Source organism: Lathamus discolor, chromosome 3, assembly GCF_037157495.1.
Source record: "Lathamus discolor isolate bLatDis1 chromosome 3, bLatDis1.hap1, whole genome shotgun sequence".
Lineage (NCBI taxonomy): Eukaryota > Metazoa > Chordata > Aves > Psittaciformes > Psittacidae > Lathamus > Lathamus discolor.
Genome location: NC_088886.1, coordinates 32,906,978 through 32,930,493, shown reverse-complemented (window position 1 = coordinate 32,930,493; position 23,516 = coordinate 32,906,978). Strand labels below are relative to the sequence as shown.

The 23,516-nt window shown below is 36.3% G+C and overlaps 1 protein-coding gene across 16 annotated transcripts in view; it reads left to right on the top strand.

Moving 5' to 3' along the window:
* NAALADL2 (N-acetylated alpha-linked acidic dipeptidase like 2) overlaps positions 1–23,516 on the top strand; it is a 672,041-nt gene that overhangs the window by 380,184 nt on the left and 268,341 nt on the right. For 15 of the 16 annotated variants that reach the window (XR_010611523.1, XM_065674560.1, XM_065674551.1 and 12 more), the window contains one exon: positions 22,376–22,522. Coding sequence is in view for 15 of the 16 variants with exons in the window: in XM_065674560.1 (XP_065530632.1) it covers positions 22,376–22,522 (147 nt within the window). In the remaining variant the exon portion in view is untranslated. The remainder of the gene's footprint in view (positions 1–22,375; positions 22,523–23,516) is intronic. The other variant, XM_065674559.1, reaches the window with a different exon arrangement.

Genomic DNA, 23,516 nt, shown 5'->3' with positions numbered 1-23,516 from the left:
ATATGTTTTGATAACATGCCTGTGTTTTACTACCCAGGAGTATCTTTAAAATTTAACTTTGTAAATTTGTCACCCAAAGTGTCCTTTTAATTTCAGGGTCGGTTCAGTTACATTTCCTTTACATGAAAACATATACCGGATTATTTTAAAGCTGTTAATTGAATTTCTGTGCTTATTCCATAGGCATAACTATATAATTAATTCCTAAATTTGGGAAGAAAAAAAGCGTAAACAAACAAACAAAATAACCCACCTGGCCACTTCAGTGATAATTATCCGAAGGAGGGAAGAAAATAAGAAAATTAGAAAATTCATGTTTAGGCATCTTTCTTGGCAAGAACTTAGTAAAAACCTTTGATGAATTCTTCAGATCCAAAAGTTTGTGATGGCTAAACTATGCATAAGCATGCAAAATAAAATGAGAATAGCATATACTGATACAGAGTTGTGGAAGAAGTGGGAAAAACATTTCATATGCATTTAAAGCTGTCATAGTTTGAATAATCACAGCCATTAACTGAAACTATTGTAGGGAATCCCTGTTCATTCATTTTTCATGCCCTGTTCGTCTGTTCACTTCACCACCAGAAGATTGTAGTGATGGTGTCTTGTTCTGTGTGAAAAACTACAAAATAGGGATAGAATGGACATCATCAAGACACTTCATACACTGGCAGTTTGAATTACCATGAAATTTCAAAAGTAATTTCAAGACAATCAAATATGTGTGAAAAAAATCTCTGTATTTTCTAAATTATTCATGAGGTTTTAATCAGTAAAGTAGTTGAGATGCCGTTTTATTTAATGAGTCAAAGAATCATAATTCCCATAGTATTACTATTCCTGTCTTTACACAGAATGTGACTTCACTGAATATACCAGGGAAGAAATTTACAGCTCATAACCTGTGATGTCAGGAAAAGAAAAAATGCAGGAAATGGTTTTACTGAAGTTTCTGCAAATAGCTTTTTTTGGCAGGTAAAAGGTCATACAGTTCAAACCTTTGTCTCTTTACAGAGCCTTGAAGGTGATTTCAAAACCAGTTTTGAAGCCATCTATTTTAAGACTTTAATGTTTAGGCTCTTTTTCAAGAAGAGCCTTCTAATATTTAGAAGAGATGCTAACTTCTGAAGTTTTTATCATGTATAGATCCCTGATTAGATATGTTATTGTATAATTACTTGAAACCTGTCTTGTATGGGGTACATTCTTTCCATTTTGTTTGCTGCATTTGGTCTGATTGTTAAGCTTTGTGTAATGATTAGATTTTTATTTAAAGCAAGTAGCAATAATTACTGGTAGTTTTCACGCAAAATATTTAATTAACTCCAAACACCACAAAAGAATCATAAAACTTATTTCAAAATATCTTCAAACAAACTTGTAAAACAGTTGCTTGCAAGGCTAAGATGGAACTGAATGTTCAGAATCGAGGGTGCTTTGGACCCAGTTATATTTCAGTGGATACTTCTTTGGGGCTCTGGGGAATTGGAGGGAAAAAATCACATGAAATCTTTTCCTTCCTTCAAATTAATGTATCGTTGTAAATGAAACACAAAAAATGTAGTTTGGTTTATTGGGTTTTGTTTGGCTTATTTCTATAAAGGAAATGAAAATTGTATTTTACAGATTCTACACATACAGTGTGATTAGGTACAGTGTACATACTAATGACTATGTAAAGCACCTTTGATGGTACAAAACCAAAACCTGTAAGGACTTCAAGCAATGCCGTGATCCAGTTCCTCATCCTGCTGCAAAAATATGTCTCTCTGATGTGTTCTAGCTTCCAGTCTGCAAGATTCTACAACTTTCTTAGATAATCTCTGCTTGTCTTCTATCACAGTACCATTTGGAAATTATTTTTCATCTACTAAAGTCATCACAGTTAAAGATTAATCTTTCTTCCACTGGTGATCTTTATTCTTTTTTGCAACGAATTTGTTACATATTGAACAAAAGTTATCATTACGCACAAAAGAAGATTACGTACTTTAAACACTAGATATCAGCTTCAGAAAATTGACACTTCTTCCTTAAATTTAGTATGAAATTCAGTGTTTAGAATTAATTGGTATGTCCCAGACTAGAAAGTGAAATCTGTTAAATACTTACTAATTGAGGTGCATGAGGCAAAATGGTATCCTGGCTGGTTATCCAGTGAGGATAATGCATCTTCAGAGTAAAGGGTATTTGGACTATACCTTTGTAAACCACAGCAGCTAACTAGTGAGTGAACCTTGAACCAAAGGCATTTTAATAAACTAAGCTAAATTAATCTGAGAACATCATGTCTCTTCCAAATGCCTTCTCTCTTTATCTGAATTTCTTTTATAAAACATTTTTTTAATTCTTATTCATGTGTAAATTTCCATTTTCCTTTTGAGTCTCCTTAGATCTTTTTAAAAATGTTAGTCCCTAGATGTTAGTTTTACAGTGCTGTGACATATTTAACTTATTCTGCAAAATAGCTTTGTGTTTGCATTTGTGGGTTTTTTCAATCTCACTGTTCTGATAATGGAGAAAAGATTAAGAATGGAATTCTAGTTTCACTTATATTTCTATAAAATGAAATGTTGTAACCCTAGTGATTTAAGTAGGTTTTTCCTGATGTGTACACCAGTATAGACAGAAAAGAACTGGGTCGTGACTTCTAATTTATTTCCCTGTAAGAATGATGGAGTTTTCTCCTTCAGCAGTAAAAATTACGGCTTGTATTTCCCATGGAAAGAGCATTATGTTTGTGGTGACAGAGCTACTGAAGGCATCTGGTCCTGCTCATCAAAACCTGGATAGACAGGTGACACTACTTATCTTGTGAATTATGAAAAAAATCAATTTGTTTCATAGAATCATGGAATGGTGAAGTTTGAAGGGATCTTAAAAATCATCTAGTTCCAACCCCCCTGCTAAGGCCAGGGACACCTTCCACTAGACCATGTTGCTCAAAGCCCCCTCTAACCTGGCCTTGAACACCTCCACGGATGGGGCAGCCACAGTTTCTCTTCAACCAAAAGGTGTTCCAGTATCTCACCATCCTCACACCTGAGCTTGATGCTCTAGTATTTAATCCCTTTTTTAAAAGAAAGTGGTAAATAATCATAGCTCATCATTTCTTCTTTCTGACATCCTGTACTTCCCCATCAAAGCAGACACAACTACTATGCAGCATTCTGCCTTGCAGATTTAGTATTAGATACTTGTGCAGCACTGCTTATAGTAATGCTGTAGCTCAAGGCAAAATATTCTGATAATTTAAAGCCTATCTATGACCTTTTAAAAAGAAAGCTGTTACACTATGTGAAAGGAGGAGAGCTCATACATGACCTTTAACTGGGACAATGTGTTTGTGCTCCGCGAAGAACACGTTGCCTTGGGCATTAGTGTAAATATTTTGGTCCTTAGTCTGATTTCCTCTAACTTAATGTACACAGAGAGGAATTATATGAGGACTTATGCAGCCACACCGGTTTAAAAGTGGGGTAAAAGATGAGAGATTTGAGGTTATTATGGCACTACTGAACTCTGGTTTTCCAGCAAAGTTGTCAAGCTTTTTTTTTTTTTTTTCTGGTTGGGTTTTTGTTGTTGTTGCTTTTGTTTGTTTGTTTATTCATAATGCAGTTAAAAAAAAAAAAAAAAAACTTTATAGAATAGAATCATAGAATAGTTAGGGTTGGAAAGGACCTCAAGATCATCTAGTTCCAACCCCCCTGCCATGGGCAGGGACACCTCACACTAAACCATCCCACACAAGGCTTCATCCAACCTGGCCTTGAACACCGCCAGGGATGGAGCACTCACAACCCCCCTGGGCAACCGATTCCAGTGCCTCACCACCCTAACAGGAAAGAATTTCCTCCTTATATCCAATCTAAACTTCCCCTGTTTAAGTTTTAACCCGTTACCCCTTGTCCTGTCACTACAGTCCCTGATGAAGAGTCCCTCCTTAGCATCCCTATAGGCCCCCTTCAGGTACTGGAAGGCTGCTATTAGGTCTCCACGCAGCCTTCTCTTCTCCAGGCTGAACAGCCCCAAATTCCACAGCCTGTCTTCATATGGGAGGTGCTCCAGTCCCCTGAACATCCTCGTGGCCCTCCTCTGGACTTGTTCCACCAGTTCCATGTCCTTTTTATGTTGAGGACACCAGAACTGCACACAATACTCCAGGTGAGGTCTCACAAGAGCAGAGTAGAGGGGCAGGATCACCTCTTTCAACCTGCTGGTCACGCTTCTTTTGATGTAGCCCAGGACATGGTTGGCTTTCTGGGCTGCGAGCGCACACTGAAGCTGGCTCTTGTTCGTTTTCTCATCGACCAGCACCCCCAAGTACAAGTTTTGTTGTTTTTTTTTTTTTAAAGGCTCCTGGTAATTAAGTGCTGAGGTAAGTTAACTGAATACCACTGTTGTTGAGTAAAAAACCCCTCCACTTATTGTAATTTTGCTGAAGGACTACCAAGCAAAACACAGGAATATTTAAGTAGTCTCTGAGTCTCAGACAGCATGAACACAGATCCTAGGATTCTTCCTGTGGTAGAGTAGTTCATCACATCCCTGTTATGTACTGGAGGAATTGCACTATGTCTGACTTGATGGCAACTATTAGCAAGTGCTTTCTTGCAATAACAGGGACGTGTTTCTAGCTGAACAGAGCAGTGACAGGCCCTCACTTCTCTGTGAGACATGCTGGCTCAGATATCCCTCTTTTGAGTTGAACTTGATACATCAGCTGCATCGGCGTGATTACTTGTGTTGACCCATCAGATATAACTAACTGTATGAACTGAGATCTTTATGAATTTTTTCTTAGACACATCTTGTTTCTTACCCCTCCATTTCCTATGGAGCACAAACCCAATAAGGGTCTTTCAGAATTTCATTAAATCTTTGTCATTATTATCATTCCAAATCTGAGAGTAGAGCTCGTTAATTAGCCAGAGCATCCTCTGGATCATTGCTTTGGCGTCATGCATTAACATTTTAAGGCTATCTTCGTCTCCTCCATCAAAGTATTTACTTTTAAGACAAACATGATAATTTAGTATTGATGACGATATAATAGTTTCAAATTAGTACAAATTCTGAGTATGATCATACAGCAGTACTACATGAAGGATATTTTCAAAGATACAGGTAAAGAAAGGTGTTCAACCTAAGTGGCTTTCAGTTAAAGAATGTTCCCTGATTGGCCTTTGTTCTTTTGAAAATTATATCCCCAGAGACAAGATAGACTAGCAGTAAGGAAAAACAAAAATTATCCCTTTTTTATTAAAGTGAAGTATGGGGAGATGAATAGGACTTGACAAAGTCACAGATGAAGGGTAGGAGAGAATTTAATTCAGATATCATGGCAAATGGCTAAAAAGGTATGAATTCTTAGTCTTTTATTCTGCATTTGGGCACTCTTAAAACATTGGGCATTAAGTTTACTTGTTAATCTTAAAAGTGCTTAAGAAGTAGCAGTTGGAATCAGTTTAAATTGCATAGTTCAAGTTGTTAACGTACTATGCATTAACGCTTACTCTATAATGTATTTCACATTCAGTTATAATGTTGAACATTTTGTAAAATGTTTCATTCTGTAAATGGTTTATTAATGTTGAATGAAATTTCCTGAATTTAATCTTTTCTGTTCATGTATTTTTTTCTGGCCCTTATTTTCTCAAGTTCATTTGTTGTTTGGAATGGTTTTCAAAATATTTTCTGCATCAGATCAGTTATTGACCTGAAAGCAGCATGCATGTATCCAACATTCCAGATTTAAGTTCGTTAATATAGAATTCAACTTCTTTCTTTTTTGATTGGGTGAGCTTCTTAATGTTTTAGTATCACATTTGCTTCATTTTTATAAATTATTTCCTTCTTTAGTCACGTAGCTGTCTCCAGATATTTTGCAGCTTGTGCCACAGCACCTTCCTGACAGGCAGTGGTATTAGGTCAAATGCTTGGATTCAGATTACTCAGTTTGACATTTTTGTTTTGTGGTTTTTGTTTGGGTGGTTTTTTAATTGTCATTGCCTAGTGATAGAAACCTTGACTTGGCTAAGATATGCTGAGGTACAATTGTTTTCAGATTTGCTATGCAGATGAATAAGAAAGATGGGGGGGTTGATGGTGGTGGCTTGTTGTTTTGGGGGTTTTTTACTCAGTTTTAGTATATACTGTGTTGGAACCAAGTTGAAAATAATTCCTGACATAAATGTTTTAATTTCCTTAGATGGAAAACATTAGCCTCCTTAATGTACACTAATGCTGTTTCTCTCCACTCCAGTCTCTCTCTATATATATTGAACGCTGAATTAGAAAGGTTGGGTTTGGGGTTTTTCTTTAATCACTGCTTTTGGTTCAGCCTGATTGGCTCATATGTTAACTAATTTTCCGTGTTTTGGGAAGTCAGTCAGGCTGCACTCAAATGTAGTAAAATAAAGCACTTGAAGTGAAATTTACAGCTGTAGAACTTACCTGCGTTGTATGTATGTGAGTAGTTTCTTATATTTACTTCCATTTAAGTAAAGTTTCATCTTTAGTTCCAGCTTTGGGTCAGCACTTTCTTTGTGCAGTTTGTTGTTTGAGGTTTTTGCTTTGTTTGGGTGGGTTTTGTTGGTTTTATTTGGAGTGGGGTGGTTTTTAGTCTGGTTGGGGGTTTTAGTTGGGGTTTTTTTTGGTGGTGGTGAGTTTTTTCTTTGGTTGGTTTTGATTTTGGTTTATTGTTGTGAGTTTTTTGTTGTTTGTTTGAGGTTTTTTCCCTTTAAAGGTCCAGGATTGGAGCTGTAGCTGTATAATGAATATTTTACTATTTCTTAAAAATATGCTGCTCATACAAGAACAAGTCATTCTAATCTCTCTTTCCTTGTGACTTTTGAAATATCATGTATTTGTTAATAGACTTCTCAAAGAATAATATGTCTCCCTCAGATTTATTCAGTTCGCTTTCATAGCTTTTCAAAGTACTATTCATGAGACAATCTGCTGTACCTCAAGAACATCAGTGTAGCTGATGGTCATTCAGCACTTCTGAAGATCTAAGCCTTAGATTTTAGAAGGCCAAATCAAAGGTGTGAACTGAATGGTAAGAAGGAGCATATACTAGGCATAGTTTTAGGTAGGCGAATTTGATATTTTTTCACTAATGCTTTCTTACGCATTAAACCAGCAGTAGGTAAATATGGAGTCTTTATGGGAGAGTGTTCACTGCAGGATCTCTAAAGGACATTTGCTTATGCTGATTCATAGAAGAAATTATGTGGCCATAAGTCTATTGTAGTATTTTTTTCAACCACTATTATTCCACAGTCAGAATACAGGTAACAGATAAAAATTTAATATTTTCTCAGCATAAAAATTGGCGGGCAGATATATATTTAATTCTTTCACTGTATTTCAATTCATACAGGGTGAAATATATTGTAGTGTAAGTATATCATAGTGTAACAGGTATGCACAAGGCCCTTAGCATGTTTCTTTACATTTGTAGGTCAAACATTGCAGAGTACACAGTTTTTATGAAGAACTACTAAATGCAGTTTAATTTCTTCACAAAGAGATGTGATTTTAGATATTTGGCTACTTATCTCATAGTTGTACTCTTACACTTGCCAAATATGATCAAAATAGTAACCATAAAATGGAAGAAATTTTTCTTATAAGTCTATGTAAAGCACTCATACAACATCTTTTGCCTCCTCCTTAAATACATCATTGTAATATCTTTCCTTCTATGTTTCTGTTAAGATATTAGGCTTGAATAGATACTTAGATTCAGAAAGCTGTTGTTAGGCACTGAGATGTTTGTGACTTTAGGGTGGAGGAGGTCTGGGGCGCTTCTCCCTCAGACTCAGGAAAATTAATAAAATGGGCTAAGAAATTAAGGAACGTTCTGGCACCAGCACCAGCAGCTCTGCATTCAAGGAAGCCATGTCAACTGTGAAACCTCAGCTTCTAGACTGATGGTGTAGGAAAAGCTCTGCCTTTGGCTCGTTTGTGGGCTGCATCTCGACAATACTGACATACCAGTAGTTAGGGGGAGACTTGGGGACCTAGTGCATTTGTAAATTACGTATTTGATAACATGAGTGGTTATAGTTTCTGAATGTTCAGGTCTAACCAAATTTGATCTTTGTAGCCAATTTGGACAGATTGAGGTTTGAATCTCTAGTATCTTTACTCAGAGTTTAGAATTTGAGTATTCACTCAGCTGTTCAGCGACATATTTTTCAATGGATACATTTACTCTTTTCATAAATATTTTGCAGTTGGGGCAAACAGTAGAATGTGTTGGCTATTCAGGCTGAAGGCCTGAATTAAAAGGATTATTTATTGTAGAGAAGTTACATACACATTGATCAATGGTAGGTACATAAGATATGCTTCAATGCATGTGTATATTCTCTCTTTTGGTAGTAACTTGGCATGTGTTTTTAGATAATGAATATCTACTAATTTTCTGTGCTAGTACTTCATGTATCTTTTGAAAGTAGAAATCTCCTTCGAACCACTAGATCCAGTTATTCTTTGTTTGTGTGTATGTGAGATTTGCTCCAAATGAATATTTGAATGCACTTTCTGAATAGTGCTTCTTATTTGTTATATTTTAGTGAACTATGATTAGTACCAGATTGAAATCTGGTGGTAAGGTGAGTTTTCTTGCATAAAATTGGGAAATGGTTAGTGCAAATTAACAACTGGGGTTTGAGGGTTTTTTTGGGGGGGCGGTGGTGATTTTGTGGTTGGTTGTTTCTGGGGTTGGTTTTTTGGTGGTTTTGACATTGTTTGTTTTGTGTTGTATTTTTTTTTAATTGTAGTTCTTTTAAGGACATACAGGAGGAAAAGAGACAGGAATTTTGGATCTTATTCAGTGTTAACTGTTTGAGAATGTGGTGTTTTGGTGATTTGCCTCTTAAAATGACAGTCTCAGATTAATGTTACTCTAAAAAAAAATCAGTCAGAAAGTCAGTAGCTGAATTTTGGTTTAGTTTTCACCTCCTGACTAGCATTTTCAGATTAATAGGATATCGTAAAAATCAGGGAAACCTATATGGGTAATTTGATCCATCATACTACATAAACGTGAAGTTTTTAAGTTTGCATAAAATCTGTTAATGGAAGTCATTAGCTGTGGCATCCTATGCAGGAACTGAGGAAGAGGAAAGCTGAAGTAATTGTTTTGCAGGGTCTCAAGATCACGTAAGGCAATGGAGCCCAGAGTACCAAACCTGAACTGTAGGCTGAGTTACAGCACTGAACTATGAAGACTACAGGTGTTCTAGAAGCCGTAAGAGTGCTTAAGTTGAATCAGCATTACAAGGGAGAATTGCAATGACCTGTGTAACTGTAGATTCATTAATTTTGATAATAACCACAGATAAAGTAGTGATAATTGATTTATACAAGACTTAGAAGGAGGATAAATAATACCAGTCAGGTTTTTTTCTCATAGAACTCACCATCATAAAACTTTTTTTTAGTCTTTTGAAGGACTGATACCTTTCTTTTATAGAGGTAGCAGTACAGACTTATATGGAACATCTTGTATAGTATTCTATGAATTTACAATAAGAACAATGCTTTGGGATAGCAGTTAATTACACAGATTTCAAATTTATACAAGCTGACTGATAGATCTTCTGAGGTGTTACCTGCCAATAGAGAACCATCATTAAATAGAGCGTTTCCTACCAACATTTTTCAGGCAGCAGCACTAGATTCAGTACTAAGTTAACAACTTGATTATTTATTGGATAAAAAATCACTACTCTTAAAGTATGTGAATGGTAAAACATAAAGGGTAGCATAAGAATCAAGCACTGGAAAAATAAAACCATACAAATTCATATATGAACTATAAACCAGTATTTTAAGAGTAAACACAAGGAAACATTAGAACCAACTACTTTGTAAAAGATGGATTATTTCATCTTTTAGTACCTTTAGACAGAGATTAGCATTTTGGGTATATGATATTCTTTATTTGCAATAAAGCAACTGATCTCGGTAAAAGAATATTCTCTTATTTATTTTTTTTTTTCCAAAGATAAATTTGACAACATAACAGTTGTGTTTGGCTTCAGATCCACAACTCTCAGTTGTTATAGAAAGAATGTTGTTAAACAGAGCTATGTCTTTACATGTGATTTCTATTAAGTACCAGCCGTACCAACAACCACTACAAAGAAAATCATGTCCTGGAACTTCTAGTATGTTTATATTTTGGAAATGTGTGTGTGTGTATGTGTGTGTATGCCTGCTTGATTTCATATCTATGAATAATACTTCTGAGCTTAAGGAAACTGTTCATAAAATTATTTACATGTACAATTACGGTAGTGAGGGCAGAGATGCAAACTGTGGAAGGTGGACTGCACGCAGAAGGATGTAATAGAGGAAAAAATGAGCTTATGTTTATGTGAATCATAAGCTTTACCAATTAAAAACTATTGGGTTGTGAAGTAAATTTTCTCCACACTGCTGACTAGAATCTGCAACTTTGGAAGTTCACACAGATACCGTATTACTTAGTATTCTCAAAAATAGGTATATGTAACTTTCATTAGTCTTCCTTATATGGTAGCTGTAGATTACACTTTACTGAATTTGTCAATTTGTTTTATCAGTGCATTTATCTCTGCATGCATTGTTTCAGAGTGTTTGATTTCACTGCAGCAAAATTAACTTAAAGATCAGAATCTGGAGTATTAAACCTGAAATATAATGTAATACCTATTTTTCTCTAGCATATTTGGCAGTAGTTAAAAGCTGTCTTGTTTTAGTCTTATAGATCTGTACCAATAAATTCTGAAATAAAATACATTATCAGTCTCTCTGGGATTTGCTTGCTTGTTATGAAAGAGTAGTGACATGTCCCTGGAACCTTGTAAACAGTAAAACCTCACGTTTTCTCATCAAAATTAAAATTTGGTTTTTTTCTTCCTGTAGTTGACATTACATAGCAATCACAAAATCCCTATTCAGTACTGTGCATGGGTTTTGGAAATATCTCAGATAATAAGCTTAATTTTTCAGGCTGCAAAGGAACACAACATTTGGGTGTATGTTGAGTTTTAACTAATAGTTGGCTCCTGTGTGTTTTGGTGAAAATGTTTTCATTTACTTGCACTAGATAGGCTTCCTGTCTCTGGCTAAAATCCCATTTTATTCAACTAGTTGCCATCCCAAGCCTTAATGTTTCATTGTTCTTGAAACCAAAGTGAATTTCTATGGAAACCAGAAAGAAAAAGTCTTTTGCCTAGTAGCAGAGGCACTACTGCTTTCTCTTCTGTACCTTCTGTTTTGTTTCCTCTTCTGCTCTCCATATTGTACAGTTTTCGTGTCCAGAACAGAGGCAGTATCATGAATACTTACTTATGGTACAAGTATATAAAAGTTGGAACAATCCAGTCATAGAAAACATTAGAGCATAGCACTGCCTATGTGAGGGTTTACAGTGCTTCACTTGTGCCAAAGTTTTTTTGCACCAGTGCTGTAAAATAAAATCATTCAGCATCTTTTGGTATCATTTATCTCCCAATAGAGCCTGGAGACCGGTATTTGTGGTGCTGTCTGACACACTTTAATAAATCTGCTTCATGATGAGCTTTCTGAAAAATGTAGTTGATAGAGATACTTGATATCTTAAGTGCATGGACTGTTATTATTCCATTTGCTCAATTCCCACTGAAATCCAGAAGAGAGGTGTTTTATGAAAAATATGATGGTAGTGTCTTGACCTTTATGCCCTGTATGGACTAATAGGAGTGACTTTCCATTTCAAAGAATGAAAAGTATTTTTGTGTGTGACTGGGAAAGGAGTGATTTGTTGATGCATAGTTGCTTTCGAGGAGTTTAAATGTCAGACCAGAGGTTTTAGGGCAAGGTAAAGCTTTGCCAGCAGTAAATTACTTTGGCTTGATTCCAGGGTAGTGCCGTAAGGGCAGATTTGCAATAATTTACCAGTGTGGCAAGAGAGTTCCTCTAGAGTATTACATGTGATTTTCTGTGTTCTGTTACAAAAAAAAGTTTCTTCATTTGTGTATATTACAATTGAACTTGCTCTGGTCTTTGATTGTAGTAACAAAAGAGACATTTTGACTGCAAATTTCCCCTGCACTTTAAAAACCTGACTGTTCCACTTGTTATGCTGTGTTTATTTGTATACGTGTCCTCTCTTTCTTGGATGATGTGGTGTTATGAGTCTGTCCTGCCTCTGCGTGTATTGTTATGAGATGTGCAGGATGATTCTGTAGGATTCTTAGTTTCTGGAAAAGAGTTGATATGATACTGGATAGTGGGAGTGTGTGTAGAGCAGGAGGGTATGTGTGGCACATAATATGTTCACATGTGTAACAGGGATAAATGGTGTAACATCATTTGTATCAGGGATATATTTTTTTTTTCCCTAGTGATACACTATAGATTATGTTGTATTCATAAATAGCAGATTGTAGATCTCAGCACAGTGAAACACTAAACTGCATGGGGAAAGGGTAGCAGGTTGACTTTCACTGCAGATGTGAGGCATCTGTCTTTCTGGATCAGCTTTCTGATAAGGCTCAGAAGGATGTTATTTTTGAGCTGATTTGCACTTTGACAAGTGGGTTTTTGAAGGAATAGTGCTAGAAGACATTTCTGGTAGAAATAGTACAGATCATGAATACTGTGTAGTTCAGAAAGAGGAAGTGTGGAGAAAATATTGATAGTTTGGAGAAATTGAAATTAGAGTAGGTGCAAGCTGTAGTATCCAACTAACTGTGGCAAGCTTCTAGTATTAGGTGTTGCAATACAAATACAAGTTTTGCTCTGTGCGTGGTTTTGGGTTTTGTTATTTTTGTTAAAGTAGGACAGAGTGATGGGGTAGCTTGAGCCATCTGGTTAGGCAACTGGGAAACACAGCTTCTGCAGGTGTGTGCTGTGCATACTAATAGGGCTAGTATTGATAATTAAAAAATCCATAAATTTACTTTCATAGTTTGCTTTCCTAGGTGAGCCTTAATGCACTTTTTAGCAGAAAGTATATAGTAGAAGTTTTGCTCTCCTGGGTTGTTTGTTTTTTTTTCTGGGTTTTGGGTTTGGTTTTTTTTTTTTTTTTCAGTTACATTGAAGACCACTGAACATTATTTTCCTGTGTATTAATTTGACATCCAACCTCACAATGACTGTCCTATTTGGGACACTTACAAGATCTTGAAATATGATATAACACTTTGAGTGTACATATCTTTTCCCTTTAGAGGCACAAGTGACTTCTTTTTCTTCCTTTGGGATATAGAGAAGCAAGACTGTAATCACACTTATGTCATGAATTATTTAAGACTTGTTTGCATGATGGATCCCAAAATGAGTAGCATGGCAGAACCTGATCATAACAGAGTTAGACTACACTGAAATGGGTTCATAGTCTTTCTACTTATTGTAGAATACGAGTGCCTTTAGGCATGTAAAATTATTTACAAGCCTTAAATATTTCCATGGTGTATAAAATGCCAACCATTTGAAAACAAGGTCTTGTCATCAAATCCTAATCCTCTTGCCTACTTAAGCAGTGTGGGTTACTTTTTTAACAGTAAATATTACTACAGCACAAAATGTTAGGGAAGTCATGCAGTTCTTATCAAGTCCCAATTTATCAGGGTTTTATACTAAAACTGATTAGTTTGCATTTTGTTAAACCCCGGTTTCACAGTATCTCACTATGTATGTGACCATTAACCCTAAGCAGTGTTCCTGCTACTGGATACCTGGAAGAAAAAGCTTGAATACCATTAAGTCCAGGAAAGTACTGCTTTTTACATAATAAAAAAAATTGTTTGACTGCATCCTTTAATTACAAATGCAACCGTTCCATGCTCACAAATAGTTTACATTAAAAACTAGATTTTTAAAATGCAAGCTCTAAAGGAGAAAAATAACCACACAGTTTTCAGTGTGTCGAGCTAGGTCTGGAGACAAGTTCCCTCTGTTAATATAGCTTTTTTTTTTTTTTTTTTTTTGCGGGGTTGTTCATCTAATGTAATACAATCTTAAGCTGTTTTCTGAATTTTACCATAAATAAAAGTAATGGTAAAATGTATAGGTAAATAAATAGCACGGTAAATATTTTACCATAAATTGCCACCGAATATTGAGGCTGAGCCTGTGATCGTAAAAATTGGATTTTTAAAATTACTGTACCTGAGGTACTGGAGAGCTTGCCTTTATCTGTGCTGATGAAAAAATATGGGTGAAGTTCTCACACAATGCTTTTCTGGTTGATGAGTATAGGAGTCTGGGGTAAGTGGAGTATGATGGAGAAACTCAGCTGCCATAGCTGTGTTCTGTAATTTCTTTATTGCTTTTGTTAAATGTAACTCTCTAAATTTTTGAGTTACCAAGATATTTGGAACTTCTGATGACATTCCAATTGCAGTCTTTCCACTTATATAATTTATGCTATGTAATTTTAGCTCTTAAATATTTGATTGCTCTGAAATTCTCTTATCAAATAGGAGCATACCTTCTTGATTTTTATCTCCCTTTAAAAAGCCATTAAAATTCCTAGGAGTTTGTACTGGATGTTGGCAAAAGTATGTCTGAGTTAATGAGGCTTATGACTTCAATTTATGTATAGGAAGGATAAATGTAATCAGTATCATATAAAAAGTATCAAGAATCAGAGAGAGACTGTCAGTAGATAAACGTAGAAAAAGACCAGTAAAGGAAATTAAATTCACACTATAACTTTTTACTACCTTCTTTTTGTATTTATTACCAGTTTGATATAAAATTTGCATCTAAAATGTGGTTCAGTCCTGTGAGGTCCCATTTATTATAAAGACCTTACATTGATGGTCATATTTTTTTAAAAAGTAAGACAATGATTTCAAACCATGCAAATGCTGTTTAACAGAACACAAAGACCTGAGCAAGTAATACGGGTTTATGCTTGCTTCATGTTTTGTAGCTGTAAACTAAAAAAAAAAAAGATAATATAAATCTGTTAAGTAGTACAACATATAGCAATATATCTAAATATTTTGAACCAAGCATACGCATTCCCCCATGCTTTGTTTTATAACTGCTGGTATTACAGTTTTTCCAGTTTAGTTAGGAAGGCACCATTAAAGAGCCAAACTTAATTTACGCTTTTTTGAAAAGTAAAACTGGAGGTTTATGTATGGCACCTTATGCTCCATAGTTCACTGAATTTTCCTGGGTTGAAATCTGAATGCAGCATCAGAACTTGGTCTTGGGTAATCTCTATTTGCTCTGACCTTTTATAAGTGTTGTAGTTGTCACAGTTTTCAGTTTTCCTTATTCCCTTGGGTGAAAAATGTTCTGCCATGCAGGATACCTGCATGCATTTTCAAAGAATAATTCTCTTAAAGCTATGTGGTTTATCTAAAAGGCAGTTTTTGCTAGTGAAAATACAATATTTAATATTTTCTTCCCACACAAGCTAAAAACCAGTTTACTCATGAAATTTCCAGATGCAGTGCTTCTGTCTACCCAAAAACATCAAGTACATTGTGAGGGACTTTCTAAGGAACTAATGGTGATCCCCGTCAGATGCAGTAGTCTGATTGAGAATCACTTGCCCTATGGTGGATGCTAAATATCTTGTCCCTGATGTCTTTAAATAAACACTAGTTCTTGTGGGTTTTTTTTTTTTTCCCTAGCAACAAGATGGTGTGTATGTGTCAGCACATTTTATTCACCCTACCTCAGAAGATTTCTTACTGTAGTCTTAATCATCTTTATCTTACTCTGAACACTTGCAGGCTTGGTCTAGAGAGTGATCATTCTTTTTCGTGTTCATACCTTGTTAAAAATGTTGACTAAAGTGTGTGAACAGATAGAGTAAGTATCATCAGATGAAGCTGTTCAGTTGTGTTTCAATGTCTAATACAGTATCCAGAAGTCAAAGATCATGGGAAAACTGGGTTGTATGCACTTTTTGAACTTCACTGTCATGGCTAAAATAGATGTAATAGACATGCACAAGCACTGAAATGACAACTTTTCACAATATTACTGTCTGGAGTAGAATATTATGTTCTGCCTATACCTTTTTTAATATTTTTATTATGTCGCTAATACAGTGGAGAGGTAATCATAAGATTGCATTGTTTAAATAGGTGCATTAATCACATTAGTTATGTGTAACATTTAAGCTATTCTCTGTACATAGCATATTCCTTACCAGATTTTCTTTGCTTTTTCTTGTGCAGTGAAAGAATGAGTGGATATAATTTAAAATTATCTTTATGTACATACTTGAACCATGAAAGTTTGATAAGGCTCAAAAGTTGGGAAATAATCAGTTTCTATTTGGTTGTTCTGTTATGTGATACTAGGCAAGACTGAAATGTTAGGCACCTTGCTTATCTTTAGTTGATTTGAAAAGTACTTTGAGGTCTCTAGGGGAAAGTATTATATTAAATATCCCTAATAATTTTATAAACATCTGTTTTGCATTGAGGGATTGATTGATGGCTTGACTTTGCGAGCAAAGATTTGGGAAGGGCTCTGACCACGCTTACTACAAGCACCAAGGGCATGTGGGATATGCAAATCTGGTTGGAAAAGGGTGCTTAGGCAATCAGGGAGTGTCCGACCAGGACTGTCATCTCCTGAGTAATCTCGAGCTACCCATGCGCTGGTCTACCCACATGCAAGGTTGGATCTGCAGCTTCCCATGCACCTTGTCACCTGCCATTTCGACCCTCACGTGTCCATACAGACAAGTGAAAGCAAGCCCTTCCAGCCTGTGTAGTGGATTCTTTAGGTGAGGCGCAGCTTGCGCAGAACTGGCCCCATCCTTTACACCTGAGGTTTAACTGCCACGGCCTAGCTAGCTAGGACAGTGACAGCAAAGTCCGCAGGTCATAGGTTTTGTAAGAGTGTCCTTCTCTTAGATGGAAGAACTTACAAGGCTTATTCTTCATGAATTCTCCATCAGCCCGGGTGTGAAGATAGGAGTTTTCCTTCTCCTGTGAGGAAGCCCTGTCTTTGCTAACGAAGATTCAGGATGGGCTTTAACCTGCACATTCTGAGCAAGACTGTCATTTCCTGGGTCAATCTCGAGCGACCGCTATCACGAGCCCACTGAAGCACCAGCGGTGCTGCGGTATCGCTATGTCTAGGCGAGATTCTGACTTAGAGGCGTTCAGTCATAAGCCCGCAGATGGTAGCCTCACGCAAGTGGCTCCTCAGCGAAGCGCACGCACCAGGGGTCTGAAACTGCGGGTCCTGTCATACTGAGCACGATTACTATTGCAACAACACATCATCAGTAGGATAGCAGTATATATCATCAGTCAGCAAAGACTGAGAGCAAAGGAGGATGTTTATATCCAAACCAGTTAATCAGATGTGAGAAAACAGAGGAGTATGCTTGCCATAGAGTTGATAGAATTTCTTTTTTCAGTAGATTTTGGTAGTCAGGGCAAGCAATCAGCTAATAATATTTTTAAAGAGTTGTCAAACCTTCTTCCTCTAATGATTTTTTCTCAGTGTAGCAGGGATTTATAGATGAGAGGATATATACTTGTGAATCTTTCGCTATGCAGCTTCTCTGGCCCTTTCTACTTGTTGATGATGATTTAGTGTAACACATTTGCAGTAATAAAGATGCTAATCTGTTGCTTTCTGCATTTTTACATGGCCTGTGATTAATTTAATATATTATGCTCTTTGTTTACATTTTTTTTTTTACTTAATTTAGATGGCTACCATGCTTTGGCTTCCCAAATGTGTTTTCCTTGCACCTGCTACTGATACAGGTGGTGATTCAACTCATGGAATAAAGTTCTATTATTCATGAAGAATAAGCTTCTTTGCTGTAATTCTGAAACTGGGATTGCTGCAAGAATAATTGGTCGTTCTTCATTTGTCCTGTTGAAAAACTACTTAAACATTTTAATCCTTTCTCAGAAGCTGCCAAGGTTTTATCTTCAGCTGGAGTCACATAAAGGAAGGAAGGTAGGCAGAGCTAACTGACAGGTACATGTCTCTAAACATGTAACTGTCAGTGAAAAGTGAACCATAGAAATGACCAAGATATTTTTTTTCTTTTTTAATGTAGGTTTTTCTTTATACCAGGATCTTAACATTGCCACAAAAGGCACCTATGAATGCTTAGATCTAATTAGTGTTAGAATAAGGTCTGCAGTGAAGTACCAGTTGATTATACTTTATATGTGTCAGATCTGTTTTATAACATTAACCTAAATCAAATATATTTAATGGGCCATATGGTACTCTTCATTTTCTCAAATTTGTAAAATAAACCTCTAACACGATGCCGAAAACCAAAATGAACTCCAGAGAAATAAAATTATTCCATTATGAATAGCATGTGCATCCTTACACTGACATGAACCACTCCTTGATTACTGTCTAACCACATGGCTTGATTTCCTTCCAGTCTAAGGGGAAGGCGTGATTGACACAGTGGAGATCAGCATGAGCAACTAAGTGATCTGAACAGTGCTATTATATGTGTTTTACTGTAAGACTAACTAGCTGAAGAAAGGCAGTTTGCCTGTTCTACAACTGGGAGGTAGTTCCTACAAACTGTGTTGCTGATAATTTATTCTAGGTGCATTTTTAATTTTGGTGGGTGTTTTTGGTTTTGGTTGGGTTTTATTTCCTACGTAAAAGCTAACATTTAAAGGATCATTAAGTAGGACTTGACTGCAACTGATGAAATAATGCATAACTTTTTTCCAGACTGGGAACTCACAAATTAGGTATTTTTGCATATATGAAAGATTCTGAGAATTCTTAGAATTAGAACTAATCAAATTGACACTGTTTCAGATTTATATCTGCAAAAATAGCAGACTAGTTGGGATGGGGGGAAGGAAAGGGAAAACAGAATGCCAAAGCGATACCCAGTTTCTATTACATGATGATTGACAAGTTATTTGGCGTTAAAGAACTTTAAAATGCTTTTAAATCTTGTGTTTCTAGACATTGGCATTGTTGTAATCTTCTCTTCCACTCAGGTCAATTCTGTGACCTACATCCCCTAGCAGTCTTTTACTAAGGAATGACCTTCATTTCCTAGCAGCAGTGAAAGTTGAACAAAGCAGTTAAACTCTTAGGATGCTAGTCCTATGGAATTGAATATTGCTGTCATGAAAATATAAATCCTATACTGTGAAGGCTGGTGATGTAAAAACCACAAAGTGCCATATCTCGTTGTACCCTTAGCCAAATCTGTAAACATAAGTAAACTTTCATACAGAAAAAATGTTTCATTGTTGATTGCAGTGAGGAAAAAAAGTAACATGGTTTTTGAGCAGTTAAAATGGAATGTAGTGTTTTCCAAGGGGCAGAACGCTGGCTAAAAGCTTGGGTTTCTGAAAAAGGAAGGTGTCTCTTAGGTTCCTGCATGCTAACAGAAGTGGTGCCTGGTGTATATTCTGAATTAACTGACTCTACCATCATTTTCTTAGAAACAATACAGAACAATATCAAAATAGTCTTAACTAGCTGTGTCCGTGCAGTATCTATAACCTCGATTGCTTTTATGTGAAATGTAATCTGCTTAGTAAATGACTTGATACTTAGCCAACCATTGTGGGGTATAGTGAGATGGCACTAATGGAAAATGTCTTAGAACTTCGTTCGTACAGTTACACCAGTTGACTTCTCACATGCTAGATTAAAAACTTCTGGCATTTTTTGCTGTCGGAAATGTTATTCATTGCATGAACCCTTGTTTTCCTTTTTTATTATCCTCTATTACCCCCTCCCCAAATGGGAATTCTGGGTATAAATTTCAAGTCCACACTTGTACCTCCAGGCAGCAGCTTACAGTATTTCTTTTCTGAAAAACCCACAATAAATTCTAGGTACAGATACATAGGAGATGATGAAAGGTTAGAGTGAAAGGTATAAAGATTTAGATTGACAATGAAAAAAGGTACATTCATTTTCCTGCTCAATTTCCTTACATCTGTGAGGTATATGGTAAGATTTTGATGGTCCATGCCACACTTCAAGATATCCCTTCTGCCAATTACTTCTAGAAAATTAATTCTGGATAGTCACAATAGTTACATAAATTCTTAACCTTAGTAGATGCAAGTAGCATTAGCCTTGAAGAGGTTTGTCTGCCATCGTGTTTACTCAGAGATAGTTTCAGGTCTTTTTAGAAAGTAAAGATCCTTCCATATACTATTTAGCTTTCTTATGGATCATTGACTCTTCAGCTCTGTCTTTTCTGATACTGAATTGTTCTGTCCAACACTTTTATTGGTATTAATTTGGTCATTTAATTTTGTGATTTGTGACTGTGGTAGGTACTGGTTTTTTTGCTTATTTCAGAGATTTTCCAGTTAAAGCAAAAAGCTGTGTTTTGTGTCATTCAGTAAACTTTTAAACATTAAAGAAAGAACAGACTTCTCATCATTTATGAAACTGGACCAGATGCATTGGGCAGTATGAGGAAGTTGCAATATAGTCTAATCTACACTGTAGCATAGTGCATGGTGTGATACTTAAAACATAATTCCTGAAAAGAGCAATCACTTAAGAGTGGATCTTCTGTGCATATATATGCTTAAAATTATAGACATGCCTTTCTGTGTGCTTGTCCTGGGTTCAGCTGTAACAGGTAAGTTTGCTCTTTCTTAGTAGCCAGTGCAGGGCTGTGTTTTGGTCTTAGTCTGAGAACAGTGTGGTAGCATGCTGATGTTTTAGTTGTTGCTTAGTAGTGCATACCCCATTCAAGGACTTTTCAGTCTCTTGTGCTCTGCCAGTGAGGAAGAGCACAAGAAGCCAGGAGGAAGCAGAGGCAGGACACCTGACCCAAACTAGCCAAAGGGATATTCCTACCACAGCACATCATGCCCAGTATATAAACTGGGGAGAGTCACCTGGAAGACCTAGACTGGTGCTCAGGTTGGGCTGGGTATCAACCAGTGGGTGGTGAGGAGCTGTATTGAGCATCAATTAAGTTTACTGGGGGGGGTGGGGTCCTTCCCTTTTTTAGGTTTATATTCTCTCCCCTTGTTATTTCCCTTATCATTATTATTATTGATGGTAGTGGTAGTAGTAGTTATATTTAGTTATTGGACTGTTCTGATCTCAAGCTGTGGAATTTACATTCTTTCAGTTCTTCTCCCCATCCCACTTGGAGTGGGGTGGGGAGAAGGGGAGCAGTGAGCCAGCAGCTGTGTGGGTCTGAGTTACCAGCTGGGCTTAAACCACAACACTGCTATACAATGTTTTTGACTGAGAAAGACTGTAGAAGATAAAGTGTAGTTATTTAAAAATACCTTTTGAAATTAGTATATAGTTTGGGCTTCTTCTGTCATATACAGTGGATAATGCGCAATTACATTCTTCATAGCACTGAAGTGAAACTGTGAAGCAATAATTATGCTAATTTAAATGTGGAAAATACCCAGATTTGTCTTTTTCTAACTCTTATAACATTTTCCTGCCAAGCTCAAGATCTTTAATATACAGAATCTGGTGCATTTTAGTATTAAAGGAGAGCTAATCTTAGGCTGTTTTTGTAGCAAGCTAGTAACTACTTAGTAGGTAGGTCTGAGGACCTGAAGTTATACTATGTGAATTGTTAGCTAAAACAAAATAATCTCTAGTATTTCAACTTCCTAACATTCTTAAAAAAAACCCTAAATATTTGCTGTAATAGATGCTGAAAGCCTTTGTGCCTACTGCTTATTAAGTGTTTAGTTACCTAATATATTTGGGAGCTACACAAGTATGTAGCACTCAGTCTTGGGCTTGTTTTCCAGTTTTCTTCTCATATCCGTTACTGTTTTGTGGCTAAGACTTCACATAAAATGCGTATTTGAAAGAAATACAAACATGTCACTGATTAGAGTTGTTTTAAGCAATTTAACCCAGAAAAATCAACAGCATTTCGTACACTATCAGATATCTTGAATATGATAATCTCATTCAGCTTTCTGCTGTTGGAGAGCATGCTATTAACTGAATGCAGAATTAATTCCTTAATTAGCCATTAAAGACCTGGGAACATGCTTCCAAAAGGCACCGTGATGACCTATGATCTCCTGCCCAGCATGGGACATTTCATAGCCTACCAAAGGCTTCTTCTCTTGCCACTCCTACTATTTCAATTAGAGATGACTTTCCTTGTCCTTTGAAAGACTCAGCCATGTTGCAGCACACTTCATTCTCTGCTATGTCTGATCCTACAATATATATCAATAGAAGGTAAAAAGTTTGTAGACTCACTACTAAGTATGAACCAGCTAATACCTGTTTGCCCCAGTGTAAGTTACAGGCTGTTCTTAAAATGCTTCCATCCAAAGAATGCCATGTAAATGAGATACTGATACAAGTCATTAAGAGCCTGGTTGCAAATAAGTAACTAGAATTTTGATTTCTTTTTGTTTTTCAGAGCCAGAGCTTCAAGTGTGTGGAAAAGACTAGATGTCCAGGATCTAATGTGAGTTCTGTGCAGATACAGGGAGATTCAGATTATTTCATCAACCATCTCGGAGTACCTGTCACACAGTTTTCTTATGAGGACATCAAGACATCAGAGGTAGTTAGAAATAAAAATGGTCAAATTGAGGATACCAGAAAGAATTAGAATTAGGTTTTCTCAGGTTATATCCTTACATGGAAAGCAGTGCAATTTCTTAGATCTTTAGCAGATTAACACTTCAGAGTGATTTTATAGGGGTATGGCATTTAAAACAAACAGATGAATGTTTAGAACAAATGAAAAGAAAAGGGGGGGGCACGACATTATATTAAAAATTGTCATATTACTGATAGTATTATAGGTTACATATTATCTAACCCAACAGCTTTCGGTATAGAGGAAACAAGTTTTGGTGTGTACTTTTTTTCCTGCCCAGTAGGATGAAACACCATTCAAAATTAACTTTGTTTTCATACTTGTGGGCAAAATATGACTCTCTAGTATATATGTTGGTTGTATAGACCTGTATCCTTGATTGAAGTCTTCAAAACACCATGTTCTTTTTCAGTCCATTGTCTTCTGCAAGGTAAGTAGAAGGAAGAGGCATGTTGCACTGTTTGGAGACCAGGTTTTAATTGGACACAGGTAAACTGTTCAGAAAGCGTGTCTGTCCTCAGCCGTCACTACTGTAGGTTATATTTGCACCTAGAAAGCCAAACATCTGCTCAGTTTGTCAGCTGAGGATGAGGAGGCCTGGCATTAGTTATTGGTCATGAGAAAAGGTGTGTGGTTTCTTGCCAATGGAACAGTGCAGTGACTTCATATTCCCCTCATTTCTCTTCTTGCACTGTGCTTATCTACATATGCGCACATCTTTCCAATTTTAAGAGGAAAGCTGAAGATGATTTGAACTGGAATGCTTCCTGGCACTGCATGCTAATATGTTTCTATTTAACAAGTGCAAACCTAAACAGAAATATGCCAGATAGTGAAACATCGTTGTCATGTTGTTGTGTAACTTTAAATATATTGTCAAGAATTTATATAAATAAGGAAATTTCTGTTTCCAAACAGAAATCACTGCACCTATTAGGCAAAGTATTCTGTTTCA